This window comes from Triplophysa rosa, linkage group LG5 (assembly GCF_024868665.1).
Source record: "Triplophysa rosa linkage group LG5, Trosa_1v2, whole genome shotgun sequence".
NCBI lineage: Eukaryota > Metazoa > Chordata > Actinopteri > Cypriniformes > Nemacheilidae > Triplophysa > Triplophysa rosa.
In genome coordinates, this window is record NC_079894.1 from 2,330,364 (window position 1) to 2,343,272 (window position 12,909).

The following is a 12,909-nucleotide window of genomic DNA, read 5'->3' on the forward strand; positions in this document are numbered from 1 at the left end:
TACATCTACTATAGCGGTATTCCTAGAAGTACTTTTATTGTCGTGTATGCGTTGAAACAACCTATAATGAAAGTCTTGTTCTGAAAAGCAACCACTACCATTCACTACATCAACCTTTTTGACCTAGTATTTCCATCATACGTCAGAAAAATATATGAAGAGCTTGGTTCCAAAATGAGATAACTCTGTTTTTTCAAAAATCACGTTTTTATTGTGTTATCGTGTTGTTATTGTGTTAGTTGGCTGTATTTTCTTGAGTTATTATGGCTTCAATCAAAACGAACCAACTGCAGTCTGAGTTATCTCATTTTGGAACCAAACTCTTCAAATACAAACAATATTTCAAAAGCACAAACTTATAACCAATGTTTTGGATATGTACCATGAAAGTAAGTGACAGTCATTGTTGTTCAGTACAATTCTATTTCAATTCTATTGCATTTTTCACAATGTGCACATCTTGTCCTTGATTGTTGAAACTCTGAAAAGCTGACAGCATTACATAAGTATCACTCTACCCACTGTATTATGCTGCATATGTGTTGCTTGGCAACTGAGTTGTTGTTTCTGTTTCTGAGGAACTACATTGTTTGGCGTGCAATAATATTTTTTTATTAATATAATTACATTTTATTTTATTAAACTTTGCTATGTATATGAAATAACCATTTTAGAACAGCAATAAACCCCCGAATCCGGGCTTTACAGTGGTTTCTATAACAACTGTGTTGTGCCTAACAACGCTGCTAAGCTGTTATAAAATCACTGTAAACCACAGCTTCTCGTGGCTTTTTGCTTTAGTAGAAAATTGAACATTTAGTCAGATTAACTTAAATGAAAAAATAATGTGTAACACTGTAAGATATTGATTTTACATTACAAAATGTAGTTAATTGGGTGTTTATAGGCATTTGTATTCATAGGAATATAATATATCTTGATATACTGTATATTAGTAGCCTAGTTGTAAGTTTAAGGAGATTTCTATTTTACGGACGTCATTGAGGTGTTGAGAAAAAAAATTCTTATGCATCTGCACTTTCGTTATAAATCACACTTCTGGATCACAATTATTGGTCATTACACTAGTACATTTACGGTAAAGTATCAGCGGAAGTGCAAAACAACAGAAAAAGTGAACAAAATGTAAGGAAGAAATCTTAAACTCAACATGTTGTTCTGTTTTTATCCTGCAGGGGGCGCGCTGGGCTTCACAAATGTACCACTCGCATTCAAATCTCATGTGAAACCTCGAGTCAATAATATAGTGACTCTAAATATTTTTTACAAGTCGTTGCCTTGGAATTTTAAGTTTTGAGTGAACGGCCTCTATTTTTAGATAAAACCTTTGTGTTTTCTTTAAAAAGTCCCAAATGTACAACGTGAATAACAAAAAACCATAACATAATATAAATACATTGTCACACAATAAGAATGCTCAATTTTGACATAAATGTCAGATAGAACCTTGTAATTGTACATATACATTATTTTTGAAATTTTCCCACATGTTTCTACTATTTTAAATAACGAACTATTGGTGTTCTACAAAAATCTTTGCGTCTGTTTCATCGTTGTTTGTAGCCTAACCTTACGACAAAACTGTATTCACTAAAATCTCTTAGTCTTAATTCAATTGAATTCCAGCAGTCGTCGTTGAGCCGTTTAAAAACAGAGTTGCCACACACTTTGAGCTCACCGCCTCGTGGTCACGTGGTTCATAGAGCGTGCAACAGTTAAACAAAATCCGTGTTGTCAACCTATTTGAATGGATTAAAGCGGGACAGACAACAGCAACTATATGTGCATGAATTTTGCTAAATATATTAGCACATTTTGTACACTGAATACGATACGATTTATTTTTTACGTTTTGTTACCTGTGCCTTGTCACTTTTTTAACCTGTATGTGCACTGGAAGCTTCTGTCACTAAGACAAATTCCTTGTGTGTCCAAGCACACTTGGCAATTAAAGCTCTTTCTGATTCTGATATTGGCTACATTTATAGCAGCATTTTGTCTGGGGAGTAATATGAATATAATATCTTTAAATATAAGAACTATGAATACAAGATATGTCCGCCAACTTGTTCAAATGTACGTTGAAATGAATGGGCTTGAGTGCAGTGTTTGGAACTATTGGTCACTCCATGACACGAGTTACTTCCGCATTCCATTCTTCCAACGGATGTGTATGCGTGTGTCGTAACTCTGTTTTTCAACGGCTCTGACAAATACCCATTCTAAACCGCCTGCGCAGTTAAAGCCCGCCCACGTAAGAACCCACGTGTGATGGTGATCGCCGGTCTATGCACAGTCTATTCCCACGAGGAAACTCGTGCTTTTCAAACAGGCGAGCGTGCGATGATCCGCTTCTGTTTGCGTTGATTTACTGTATTGAGCTCATACAGACATCGGCGTTCGGGTGCTTTAAACTGAGAATTGTGGCAGAAATGTCGCACTGTTCTTTCCAGACGCAGTTCGCGTCCATCATGGATCTTCTGGCGGAAGCGGCACTAGCAGAAATCCACCGGCGCGTGGACGACAGATGCGCGCTCGCGCGGAAGGACATTGACGCTTTGAAGAGGAAATGCGTCATGATGGAGATCGAGCTGAGGAGGGTCAAAGGTCGATGCAGAAAGAGAGGTCAGGGGTCGTACAGTTACACCTGTGTTCACGCTGGTTAGCTTAACATGGTATAGCTATGACGTCACGAGTTAAGTAGTATTGAGGTACTTTTGGCTACTCTTGTGTGATGCCTGTTGATGTGTAACAGGTGCTTGTGCTGATGTCTGAATCATTCACATGTCTGATGTGTTTTAGTTTGGATCAGTGGAACATCAGATCGCTGTCCTACGTCACTCAAGAGCGGCCGGGTCATCACGAGTCAACAACATCCACCGAATCCACAACACATTCACAACATCCGAGAGGTGACCCTGATTATTCCAGACGGGGGTCTCTGCTGAGCAAAGGGGCTGTTGTTCAAATATGGGGCAAACCGAGTGGGCGTTTCCCAGTTTCTTTATCCATTGGATCTGTCTGGCAATGGACTTTCCCCCCTTTTTATTGGATAGTTGGAAAACGTCTACCCCTGCCCAAAAATTGAGAAACGCCTCCAAATTGTCCTTTTGTCCCCCCTCTGTAAAAGAGCGGATTACTCCGTGAATATTCATCCATGACGTTTCATATTTTGAATTTCTTCATCAGAAAAACAAGAGTTTGTTTGGTCAACACTGAGGGAAATAAAACTCTCATTTTGGTTCCATGTGCTGAATGATTTGACACGACTGTGTTTTAGGTGGTTGGGGTTCTGGATGATGACATCAGAAGTCCAGAGATCAAAGAAGAACGAGACGACGAGAGAGGTGAGCAGACATCACATGACCGAATCAACCGCACACTTACACTGTTTGACTGGAATTACATGCCTGAAAAAAATCCTAATTTTCAATTCTAATCTTCAAACGTTATTTCGAACGCATTAAGGCTCAGAACTTTCCATTTGACAGAGTTGTTCCTTTAATGTTTGTGTGTTCTGTTTTACACCCAGATGTTGTTGCATTTGTTCATGAGCAGCAGAATGTTCAGGGCATCCCACCTCAGGAGAACACGGCGAGTCCAGAAGCTCCGTCCGAAGATCCAGAGGTCCAAAACTCACCGTTTCTACGCACGGGGACGTACACCCAACCGCCTGAGCAGCTGAAACACGAGGAAGAGTGTCTGAGACTCCAAGTGAAAGTGAAAGAAGATTTTCAAGAGGAGGAGGAGACTTCCAGAGATCCTCTGAGGTACGCCCCGCTGTGGCCATCGGTGCCAGAAGCAACTCGTCGTTCACCAAACTCGCCTGTCCTGTCACAAACCCACAGAAATCATCAGCATCCCACTGAGAGAGCACAGAAGTCTATACAGGTCAGTGCTAAAGAGCCGAACGCGAGCGCCTGGCGTCGTGAGGTCACGCAGGATCCGGGTCACCAACCAAACGTGTCCACAAACACGTTTCCAGCGGTTCGCGGGACGCCCGGTGACGTGCGCAGGATTCGAACTCGCCGCCGCTCGACGGTGGACGCAGTACAACGGTTTAGCTGCTCGTTCTGCGCCAAGACTTTCAAGAGATGCGATCAGCTGAAGGAACATCTGCGCAGTCACACGGGCGAGAAACCGTTCGTGTGCGTCCAGTGCGGCCACAGCTTCACCAAACACAGCAACTTAACTCGACATGCGGTGGTGCACAGCGGCGAGAAGCCCTTCCAATGCCTGCGGTGTGGAAAATGCTTCACACGGCGCTGCAATCTGACGTCACATCAGAGGATCCATTCAGGGAACATCACGTGAAGTTCTAAACGTACATTCCTAGCCATTATGGTGGTTTTTCTTGACATATTATTGACTTTTCTTATATTCTAAATATATTACTGAGTTTTCTTATATAAAGAATACATTTAAAGGTAGTTATAGAGTTCATGTACTTCTCTGATCTTAACGAGGGCTATGGGTCTCATGTATGAGTTCGGACACTTGAACACCTGCGTACACACCAACTTACACTAAACAATGAGCTCATTTTTAATAAAACCACACACTTTTGTAGAGGAGTTTAATTTATCACATACAGCCAAGGACGCTGGGGTGCTCATTATCGTGCTAATTTCATTTTTCACGAGTTCATTTTTAATAAAACCAATGTTAAATCATGTATCGTCCGAAAGCCCCCGGAAAGGTGTCAAGATAAAGAGCACATGCGTATGTGTTGATTGACAGGCGCTCCCTACGATTAGATCCTAATATGGTAGGCCGGAAATATAACTGTAACGTGAAATGTAACTGTAGCGAGTGATAAGGGGGTGGACTAATAAAAATAAGTGATGTCATGTAAAACCTGATTGGGAGAAGATGATGTCAGGTAAAGCATGATTGGTTTGAACTGTGATGACGACTTGAGAACAGTGTATAAAAGATGGAGTCAGACATGTATTCGTTGGACATCATCAGATGAACTCTGTGTGGCTCTCTTTGATTGCTCGAGCAAATAACGATTGAAAACTCTTGAAACCTGGCTCTCTGGTCTTCGTGAATTCTTTCTACATTGGCTGATCGACTTTTCGCCACGACACCGTCATCGTCGTCGTGAGATCAAAACATTTATTTCAATGAGACTGAATGGACAAAATGTCATTTTCATCCTCGCTGAAAGGCATGAATATGTTGCCAGTGTTACAATGACTGGAGCGGCATTTCTCATTTTACTTTCCGCTTGTGTTTTGGCTCCAGGTTGCATTGGATGTGTGTGTTATGTTTGTAATTCATTCATTTATGGTTTGTCTGCGTGGATGAATTAAACGAAAACTAAGAAATGGTTCAGTTTGTTTTTTAAGATCGGTTTGATTACTTGGAAAATGATAGCATTTTTTATTCTTGACATGAACACAATTTTGAAATACTTGGGGCGGGCTTGTACGGGGGAAACCAGTCTATGGTGGAGACAATGATGAAGGTTTTAGCACGTTCTGTACTTTCGGGGACTTTTAAGAAGTCGTTTTATCGGACTGATAAAACCTCAGTTTAAGACGAATCAATAATGACAAACTATATTAACATAGGATTTTTTTTATTCTGTTTTTTGCATTCATTCATTTACTGATTAATCTCTGTGTTTATTGATACATTTATCAGCTGTTCTGAAACTAAAAACCCAATTCCCATCCTTCCTAAATAGATCAATTTCGAAAAGAGAATTAAGGTGCGTCCCAAATCAATCACTTGTGCACTTTTCTATGCCATTTTGTAGTACAAATAGTGCGAGTAGTGCGTTCATATTGAAAATGATTCAACTGTGCTTTAGAATGATGCACTTTTTCAACCGAAAATACTTCTGGTATAAATTCGAAGTGCAGAATGATGCACACTCTTTAACGGCTGATGTTACCCAGAGCCGTTGAGAGAGAGAGTCGCGACAACAGGAGTTCAAATTTTTCGCGCGTCACGTGACAAGAGCCTTCAGATAGTTCCAGGAAGTTATGTTTTCTCTTTAAATGCTTTATTTCATAATTTTTTATTCATTAAATGATTTACGTATTTAAATGTGTTAAAAGTTTGTCACAATCGGTCTGTTTTGCTATAGCTCCATGCGTTACGAGTAACTTGAGTTTAAACTGCAGTTTAGTGACGCTCCACTGCATTAATAAATTTAAATAACTGATGCGTCACTAAATTACTAAATATAACTATATAGAGTTAACATTACATATGAAACAATGAATGAATAAATACTTAAATGCAAGGAAGAGCTGTAGTCTGATCCCAGCTAACCATTTTTGGTTCCCAGAACGTTCCCCTGACGTTAGTTTTTGGTTCCCAGAACGTCATTTTCCCAGGTTCGTTTTTGGTTCTCCAGGAAAGTTTTCTTAACAGAAATAGATATGTTAGATTCTGGTTCCTATAACGTTCTGGGAACATAAAACTAACGTTAGGGAAACGTTCACTAACGTTGTAGAAACCATGAAACTAACGTTTTATTACCGTAAGATAACCAAAAACAAACCTTAAAAAAAGTTCTGGGAACCAGGGGCCTCATGTACGAAGACTTGCGTTGATTCCATACTAAAACATTGCGTATGGACAAAGCTGTAAATGTGCACAAAAAAACTCACGCCGGACATGAAGTTGGCGTGGAGGAACGCACATTCTCACGTTAATTTCACTGTTAGTACATCCGACCGTGAGCGTGAAAGCTGGCGTACGCAAAGTTTTTGTGCGTACGCGGCATTGATACATGAGGCCCCAGGGGAACGTTCTGTGTTTGCTGGGATGTTTGTGACAGTTAATGGCCACAATGTTGTCTAGGCAACAGGCCACTTCCTTTTCCTGTTAGTATGTCTCAGTGCGTGCGTTGTTTTGCGACACATTAAAATGTATATACTTTTCCACAACAACAACACCACATACTTTTAGTGCATAGTAGAAGTAGGCGAATTGGGACACAGCAACAGTTTCACATCTTGGTGTAAATCAACTGGACCTGATCATAAATTTATAAACATGATTTTGAAAAAGAAAACATCATCGAAAAAGACGAAAGATAAAAGATTAAAGCGAAATTCAAGCAGAAAACATCCAACTTACAGATGATTTAAAGCACATGAAAGAAAGATGCATTTTGAATTTGGCTAACATAGAAGCTGTTCTTACGGGGATTGACAGGTTTTCATGAAGGACTGGTCTGTGTGATCGAGATGGATTGTGGACAACAAGTATGAAGAGAACACACCCTTAACAGTGAGCAAATATCCTTAAACCTTTCATATGGTCTGCTGTACTGTTGAGGAGATGAGACCCTTGTACCAATCACAGACATGAGTTTCCTTTCCATATGTCAACTTTGGGGTGACCAGATGTCTGACATGAGATGGAGATGTCAACTCTGTGGTAGTTTTTTGTTTGTCAGGATCTGGCGGGTTTGCTGGTGTGGACACTAAAAGCTTAAAGGTTCAAACTGATCATGTCATTCAGCATTTGTACTGCGGGGAACTGAGCGTTTAAGGAGAAAACACGTTTACTTGGGTTACTATGTATGTGTGTGTATATTAGTCTTACAAGACTAATATAGACTGGTCAAACTTTTAGTTTTATAAAAAGGTATTTATTCATATAAAAATATGAGAAAATGATTATTCAGAGAGAGAATTTTGTCCTCAGACTAGTGTTTTACTACTTTTTGATGGTCTTGTCTCGGTCTCGATGGTCTTTGGTCTCAGACTAAGTAGGCTCTGTATTTTATTTACACTAAATTGCTGGTGCATTGTCTGATTTATGTGTGAGCATCATTCATGTGAGTGGATGTAAAACTGCTGGCCTTAAAGCAGTCACCACTTGTTCCTTATTTGATTCTTCTGGTACTTTTGTTACTCGTACTGCTGGTGAGAGAAGAATGGGGGATCGTCTTAAAGAAATCGGTCAACAAAATGAACACACACAAAGGCCCACAATATCCCAGATGTGATTGCAAAAAAGGTACTTCTATGGGATCTTGTTTTTTATTTTATAACATCTGATGTGATATAGATTTTGTATAATGATTCAATAAACCTTGAGTTAATAAGTGACTTCAGTTTTAGACACAATTAAACACAAGTTTTTGTTCTATTTTGGCTGGTCCCAAACCAATCTGAACTTTTGTGCATTTCTGAGCAACACACGGCTGTTTTGCTATTGATTAGATAAATACTCAATGAAACTTATTAAGTCACTGAATGTTTTGTTTTGTTGAAGGTCACAGACTTAAATGTATCTTGGGTATTTACCGGTTTTTTATGTTTAGTTGTTGGAATTTTTACCTGCACAAAATTGTAATGTGTTACAGTAGGTGGGTGATAAAACACGCAACATAAAACATCCGACACATACATTTCTGCACAATAAACCACCCAAGTTACTTCTATTATTATTTTATTATGACTTTTTAGTGTTTTGTGGATCGTTTGAATGAATTTTGGGAGTGCTGGTCTTGGTCTCGACACCCTCGGGTCTCTGTCTTGTCTTGGTCTCGGTTTTGGTGGTCTCGACAACAGACCTTCACTACATCATGTGTGGCTTTGACTCAAATATGTTTATAAAATAAAATTATTGTTTGCAAAAACATTAATAACAAGTGTGCTCAAGACGTTAAAGAGAAATTTCAACTGAAAATCTAAATGCACGCATTACCCTTATGTCATTCCAAACCAAACACTACCTTTGTTTTCCCCCAAAAAATGATTAATTTTTTTATTTTAGTCTACGAAAATTGATAACCATTAATGACGGCAATCAGTGAAACTGGGTATTTTGTAGAAAATCTCATGAACATGTTGAAGTGGTCGTGACTCGTGAATGTAGCGTCACGTTTTCTAGGGTGATTACGGTCATTGAAGCTGAAGCCGGAAGTAAACAGACAGCTCGTCCTGAGCTCTTCGAGCTAAACGCCGAATTCAGCGAGACAGTCAATGAGATTTGAGGTTTTCTGAGTGTACTCGATGATTTTCGAAGAGAACATGTCGAGCACGAGCAGTGTTTTCTTTAAGAGCAGACTGAAGTCTGTGATCGAGAGCGCTGTGTCAGAGATCATCCGACTGCACGAAGATGAAGTGATGCTGATGAGACTGGAGATCACACAAAGAGACACTCAGATCAGCCGGAGGAACGATGACATCACTCAGAAAGATACCGAGATCAGACAGAGGGACACTGAGATCAGTCAGAGAGAGGATGAGATCAGACTGAGAGATGCTGAGATCGAGATGCTGAAAGAGAAACTGGCGTCAGTGGAGACAACGCGACACAGACGATTTACTGCTCAGACATCAGGTACATATACATCAACTCACCTGCTGGAAAAAACCTGTATGTAACATGTAACTGACGTGTTGATGATGATGATGATGATGATGTCAAGTATCCTTGAGGTCAAAACGCAGAAGATTTGACTCTCAATCATTCTCAGCACGTGAAGTTTTGCTATCAACCATTTTCACTAGTTTAAATGAGAATTCTTGAATTCACCTTTCAGAAAACAACAAGTTAGTTAACAAAGAAACAATGAACAATACTTCTACAACATTTATGTATCTTCGTTCATCTCAATTGCAGCATTTACTTGAACCTTTTTCAAATTAAAAGTTGAATCTGTTGACACTTGTTAATGCGCAATGAATTAACACGAACAATTGTATTGCCATTAACTAATTTAACAGTAGCACATTATAAAATGCTGAAAGACTATATTGTTCATTGTTAGTTCATGTTGTCTAATGCATTAACTAATGTTAACAAATACAGCGTTATTGTTGTAAAGTGTTATCACATTTCCACTTGCAAAAGCAACAATGACTTCCAGAAATATGCATTCTTGATATCAAACATTACATTCTCAGTAGTCAAAACGACAACTCTTGATATCTGTGACTGCGTTTTCACTGGTTAAAGTCCCCGTGAACCGGAAGTTGCGATCGTTTTTACTTACCTATTCTGACACATTTCCGAGTGAAAAGGAATTTCAAAGGAGAAAATGAGTGGGCGTGGCTTGCGTTTTTCACTGCGAATTGATTGGATGTGTAAAAATAGCTGTTGCATTGATTTTGAAATGAAGCTGGCAGCAGACTGACAGTTGAAGGGGAGGGGTTAACGGATGCTCCGCCCAAGCCGTCTAACGTACGTCATTTCAGATGGATAGTCATCTCAGGGCGGAAGTACATTTTCAGACTTTAACTGAAGATTATGAGGGTACATGAGTTTTTAAAAGAAAACGACCCACATTGATAAGCTGTTTACTATAAACGCTGCAATATTTCATGAAAAAATAAGAATTGTCATTTTTTATTTCACTGGGACTTTAAATATCACAACGATCTGTCATTCACATTCAATCACAGATATCAATCATTCATTTTTTGAAATTCCAGTTACATATATCAGAAGTGCATTTCTTACTATCACAAACCATCATTCTTGATATCAATAATTATGGGGTTACTATTACAAAAGTCTCTCGTTGATATCAGCAACTAAATGACGGTAAGTGAACAGGTTTGTTTTTTGATCAATAATTCAGTTTTAACTAGTGACATTGGTCATTTCTGATATCTGTAATGTGATTGGTGCTAGTTTAGAAAGCCATTTTAAATCAGTTTTTAAGTCGTAGCTTTTACTAGTGGAGATATAATGAATTACATTCTAAGTTGAATTGTTGATGTTAAAAAAATCCTCCGGAGAGCATGCTAAACCCTTCTAAGTGAAATCAATCCTGATAGAACGACGAATGAAACGTGTTTTCATGTCGAAGCGTCTGATATGTTTTCATCTGTGCTGTCTGCAGGACATCTGGAGTTCAGTGAAGCTCAACTTCAACTTGAATTGAATGACGAAAATCAACAGCAGCAGAGAGACACAGATGCCGAGGAGACGTCCCGTTCAGAATCACAAACACAGACTCGGTGTTCAGACGGACACAACCATGAGAACCACGAAAACCTCGATGGACTACAGCTGGCGGCAAAGACCGAGCAGAACTTTGAGTCTGAAATCAAACATCCAGACCCGCATCATCATCAGACCGATCATGACGTCAGTGTGAGAGACACACCCGTGTGGTGTTCTGATGGAGGAGACACTGAGGAATCCACATCAGATCCGCACTGCTCCTTTAATCCCGTGAAAGAAACTGAAACCTCATCCGTCGCCTTCGAGTCCGTGACACAGACTGAAGCGCTTTGGACCGACAGAACCGAACTGGACTTGGTTCACACACAGCCGCACAAAGACCTGGTGGAAAGCGTCTCGCCTCACAGCCGCACCCATGCTGATGCGGTCACGTGCGCGTTCACCTTCGGCACGGGTTGCAGGAGAGAGACGGCGCGAGAGAAATGGTTCATCTGCTCGTTCTGCGGCAAGAGTTTCGATCGCTTCAGTCACCTGCAGATGCATCAGCGCATTCACACCGGAGAGAAACCGTACAGCTGCGGGACCTGCGGCAAAAACTTCTCTCAGCAGAGCAACCTGCGCACGCATCAGAAGATCCACCGCAGACCAGACCACATACACGCCAAACCATCCTGACCCCCGCCCGCAGACGATGCTGTTGTTCTCAAACTCCCACACTCTCTGTGCCTTCCACAAACTCACTTTATACCGTTTCAGACATGAGCAGCCTTCCGTGAATGTCTTTAATGCATTTGAAGGTTTATTAACCCATGTCAAAGATCAGCACATTTGATTTCTTGGCAAACTCTCGAAAACTATGCATTGCCTTTAGAGCGCCAAAACGCTCTCACTGTTGACTTTGTTTTCTTCTGAAATTGACGAAAGAAAATTCCACTGTAATACCATATAGCTGCAAGGTTCGAAAAAAGCAGTGCAGTCGTATAAAAAATACAGTGGAAATAAAAAAGTAAATACTAAACGCTCCACAAATATATAGAACGATGTCGTGTAGATCCTGTACCTATAAACGGAGAGTTTTATTTTCAGCAGTTAAACGTTTTCTGCGATATAACGTAGTTATACATCAGTTTAAATGCTTTAAAATTCAGTTAACCCTTACAAACATCGATCGTGACGTCCTTCATCAAGGGCTTCATTTCTGATGATTGACAGTAGTAACAATCATTTTAATCGCTTTGGATAAAAGCGTCTGCCAAAAGCATAAATGTAAATGTAAAATGAATTGTATTTGATGCCATTGTGCTTTTAAAATGGCACAGCCTCTACTCAAAATGATTAAAAAATAGAAAATACCTTTTATAACCAATAGCCGGTCACTAATACAATTTATACAAACCTTCTATTCTCAATCATCTCTCTGATGTTTCATACAGCACTAAAGCAGCTAAAAATGGAATAAAGTTTCACATCTATGGCTTTAAAGAGTTCAAACAGTGTCACGTGTCTGATTGTGTTTGTGAAATAAACAAACGTCCCAATTCGCCTACTTATACTATGCACTTAAAGTATGAACTGTTTTTGTAAGGATAAAGTATATAGTGTGTCGCAAAACAATACGCACGCACTGGGACATACTAACAGGAAGCGGAAGTGGCCGTTGTTGCCAAGACGACATTGTGGCCATTAAGTGTCACACACATCAAAACAGAGCTCTTCTTTCCATTAAGGTATTTATTTATTCGTTGATTATTTCCTATGTAATGTTTACTGTATACTTACATTTGTTCATTTAGTGACGCACAGTTATATAATTTATTAATGCAGTGGAGCGTCACTAAACTCCGCCTACTCGCGGTGAGTTGTGGGTAACAACTGTGTATCGTTCTGCACTTCGAATTTCTACCAGAAGTAGTAGACCATCCGGGAATCTTGGAATACTGTTTTCAACATATTACGATTTGGGACATACTAATTCTACTTTCGAATACTATTTAG

The 12,909-nt window shown here is 39.7% G+C and overlaps 2 protein-coding genes across 2 annotated transcripts; both read left to right on the forward strand.

Moving 5' to 3' along the window:
- Positions 1-1,374: 1,374 nt before the first annotated feature.
- On the forward strand, positions 1,375-5,347 carry si:ch211-155e24.3 (uncharacterized protein LOC100150696 homolog). Its single transcript, XM_057332984.1, has 4 exons — positions 1,375-2,646; positions 2,824-2,933; positions 3,302-3,368; positions 3,554-5,347. The coding sequence occupies exons 1-4, from the start codon at positions 2,310-2,312 to the stop codon at positions 4,333-4,335; spliced, it is 1,296 nt and encodes a 431-aa protein (XP_057188967.1). The 5' UTR covers positions 1,375-2,309; the 3' UTR covers positions 4,336-5,347.
- Positions 5,348-8,479: 3,132 nt separating this feature from the next.
- Positions 8,480-12,395, forward strand: LOC130553821 (chorion transcription factor Cf2). The gene is made up of 2 exons (XM_057332987.1): positions 8,480-9,342; positions 10,850-12,395. Exons 1-2 carry the CDS (start codon positions 9,012-9,014, stop codon positions 11,587-11,589), a joined length of 1,071 nt encoding a protein of 356 aa, XP_057188970.1. The 5' UTR covers positions 8,480-9,011; the 3' UTR covers positions 11,590-12,395.
- The last annotated feature ends 514 nt before the right edge of the window (positions 12,396-12,909 follow it).

Bases quoted from the DNA above. Each gene is read 5' to 3' on its own strand.
- si:ch211-155e24.3 (XM_057332984.1), top strand. From the start codon at position 2,310: ATGCACAGTCTATTCCCACGAGGAAACTCGTGCTTTTCAAACAGGCGA. The intron at 2,647-2,823 runs GTCAGGGGTCGT...GATGTGTTTTAG, and splicing joins AGGTCGATGCAGAAAGAGAG to TTTGGATCAGTGGAACATCA. The intron at 3,369-3,553 runs GTGAGCAGACAT...TTTTACACCCAG, and splicing joins AGAACGAGACGACGAGAGAG to ATGTTGTTGCATTTGTTCAT.
- LOC130553821 (XM_057332987.1), top strand. From the start codon at position 9,012: ATGATTTTCGAAGAGAACATGTCGAGCACGAGCAGTGTTTTCTTTAAG. The intron at 9,343-10,849 runs GTACATATACAT...TGCTGTCTGCAG, and splicing joins ATTTACTGCTCAGACATCAG to GACATCTGGAGTTCAGTGAA.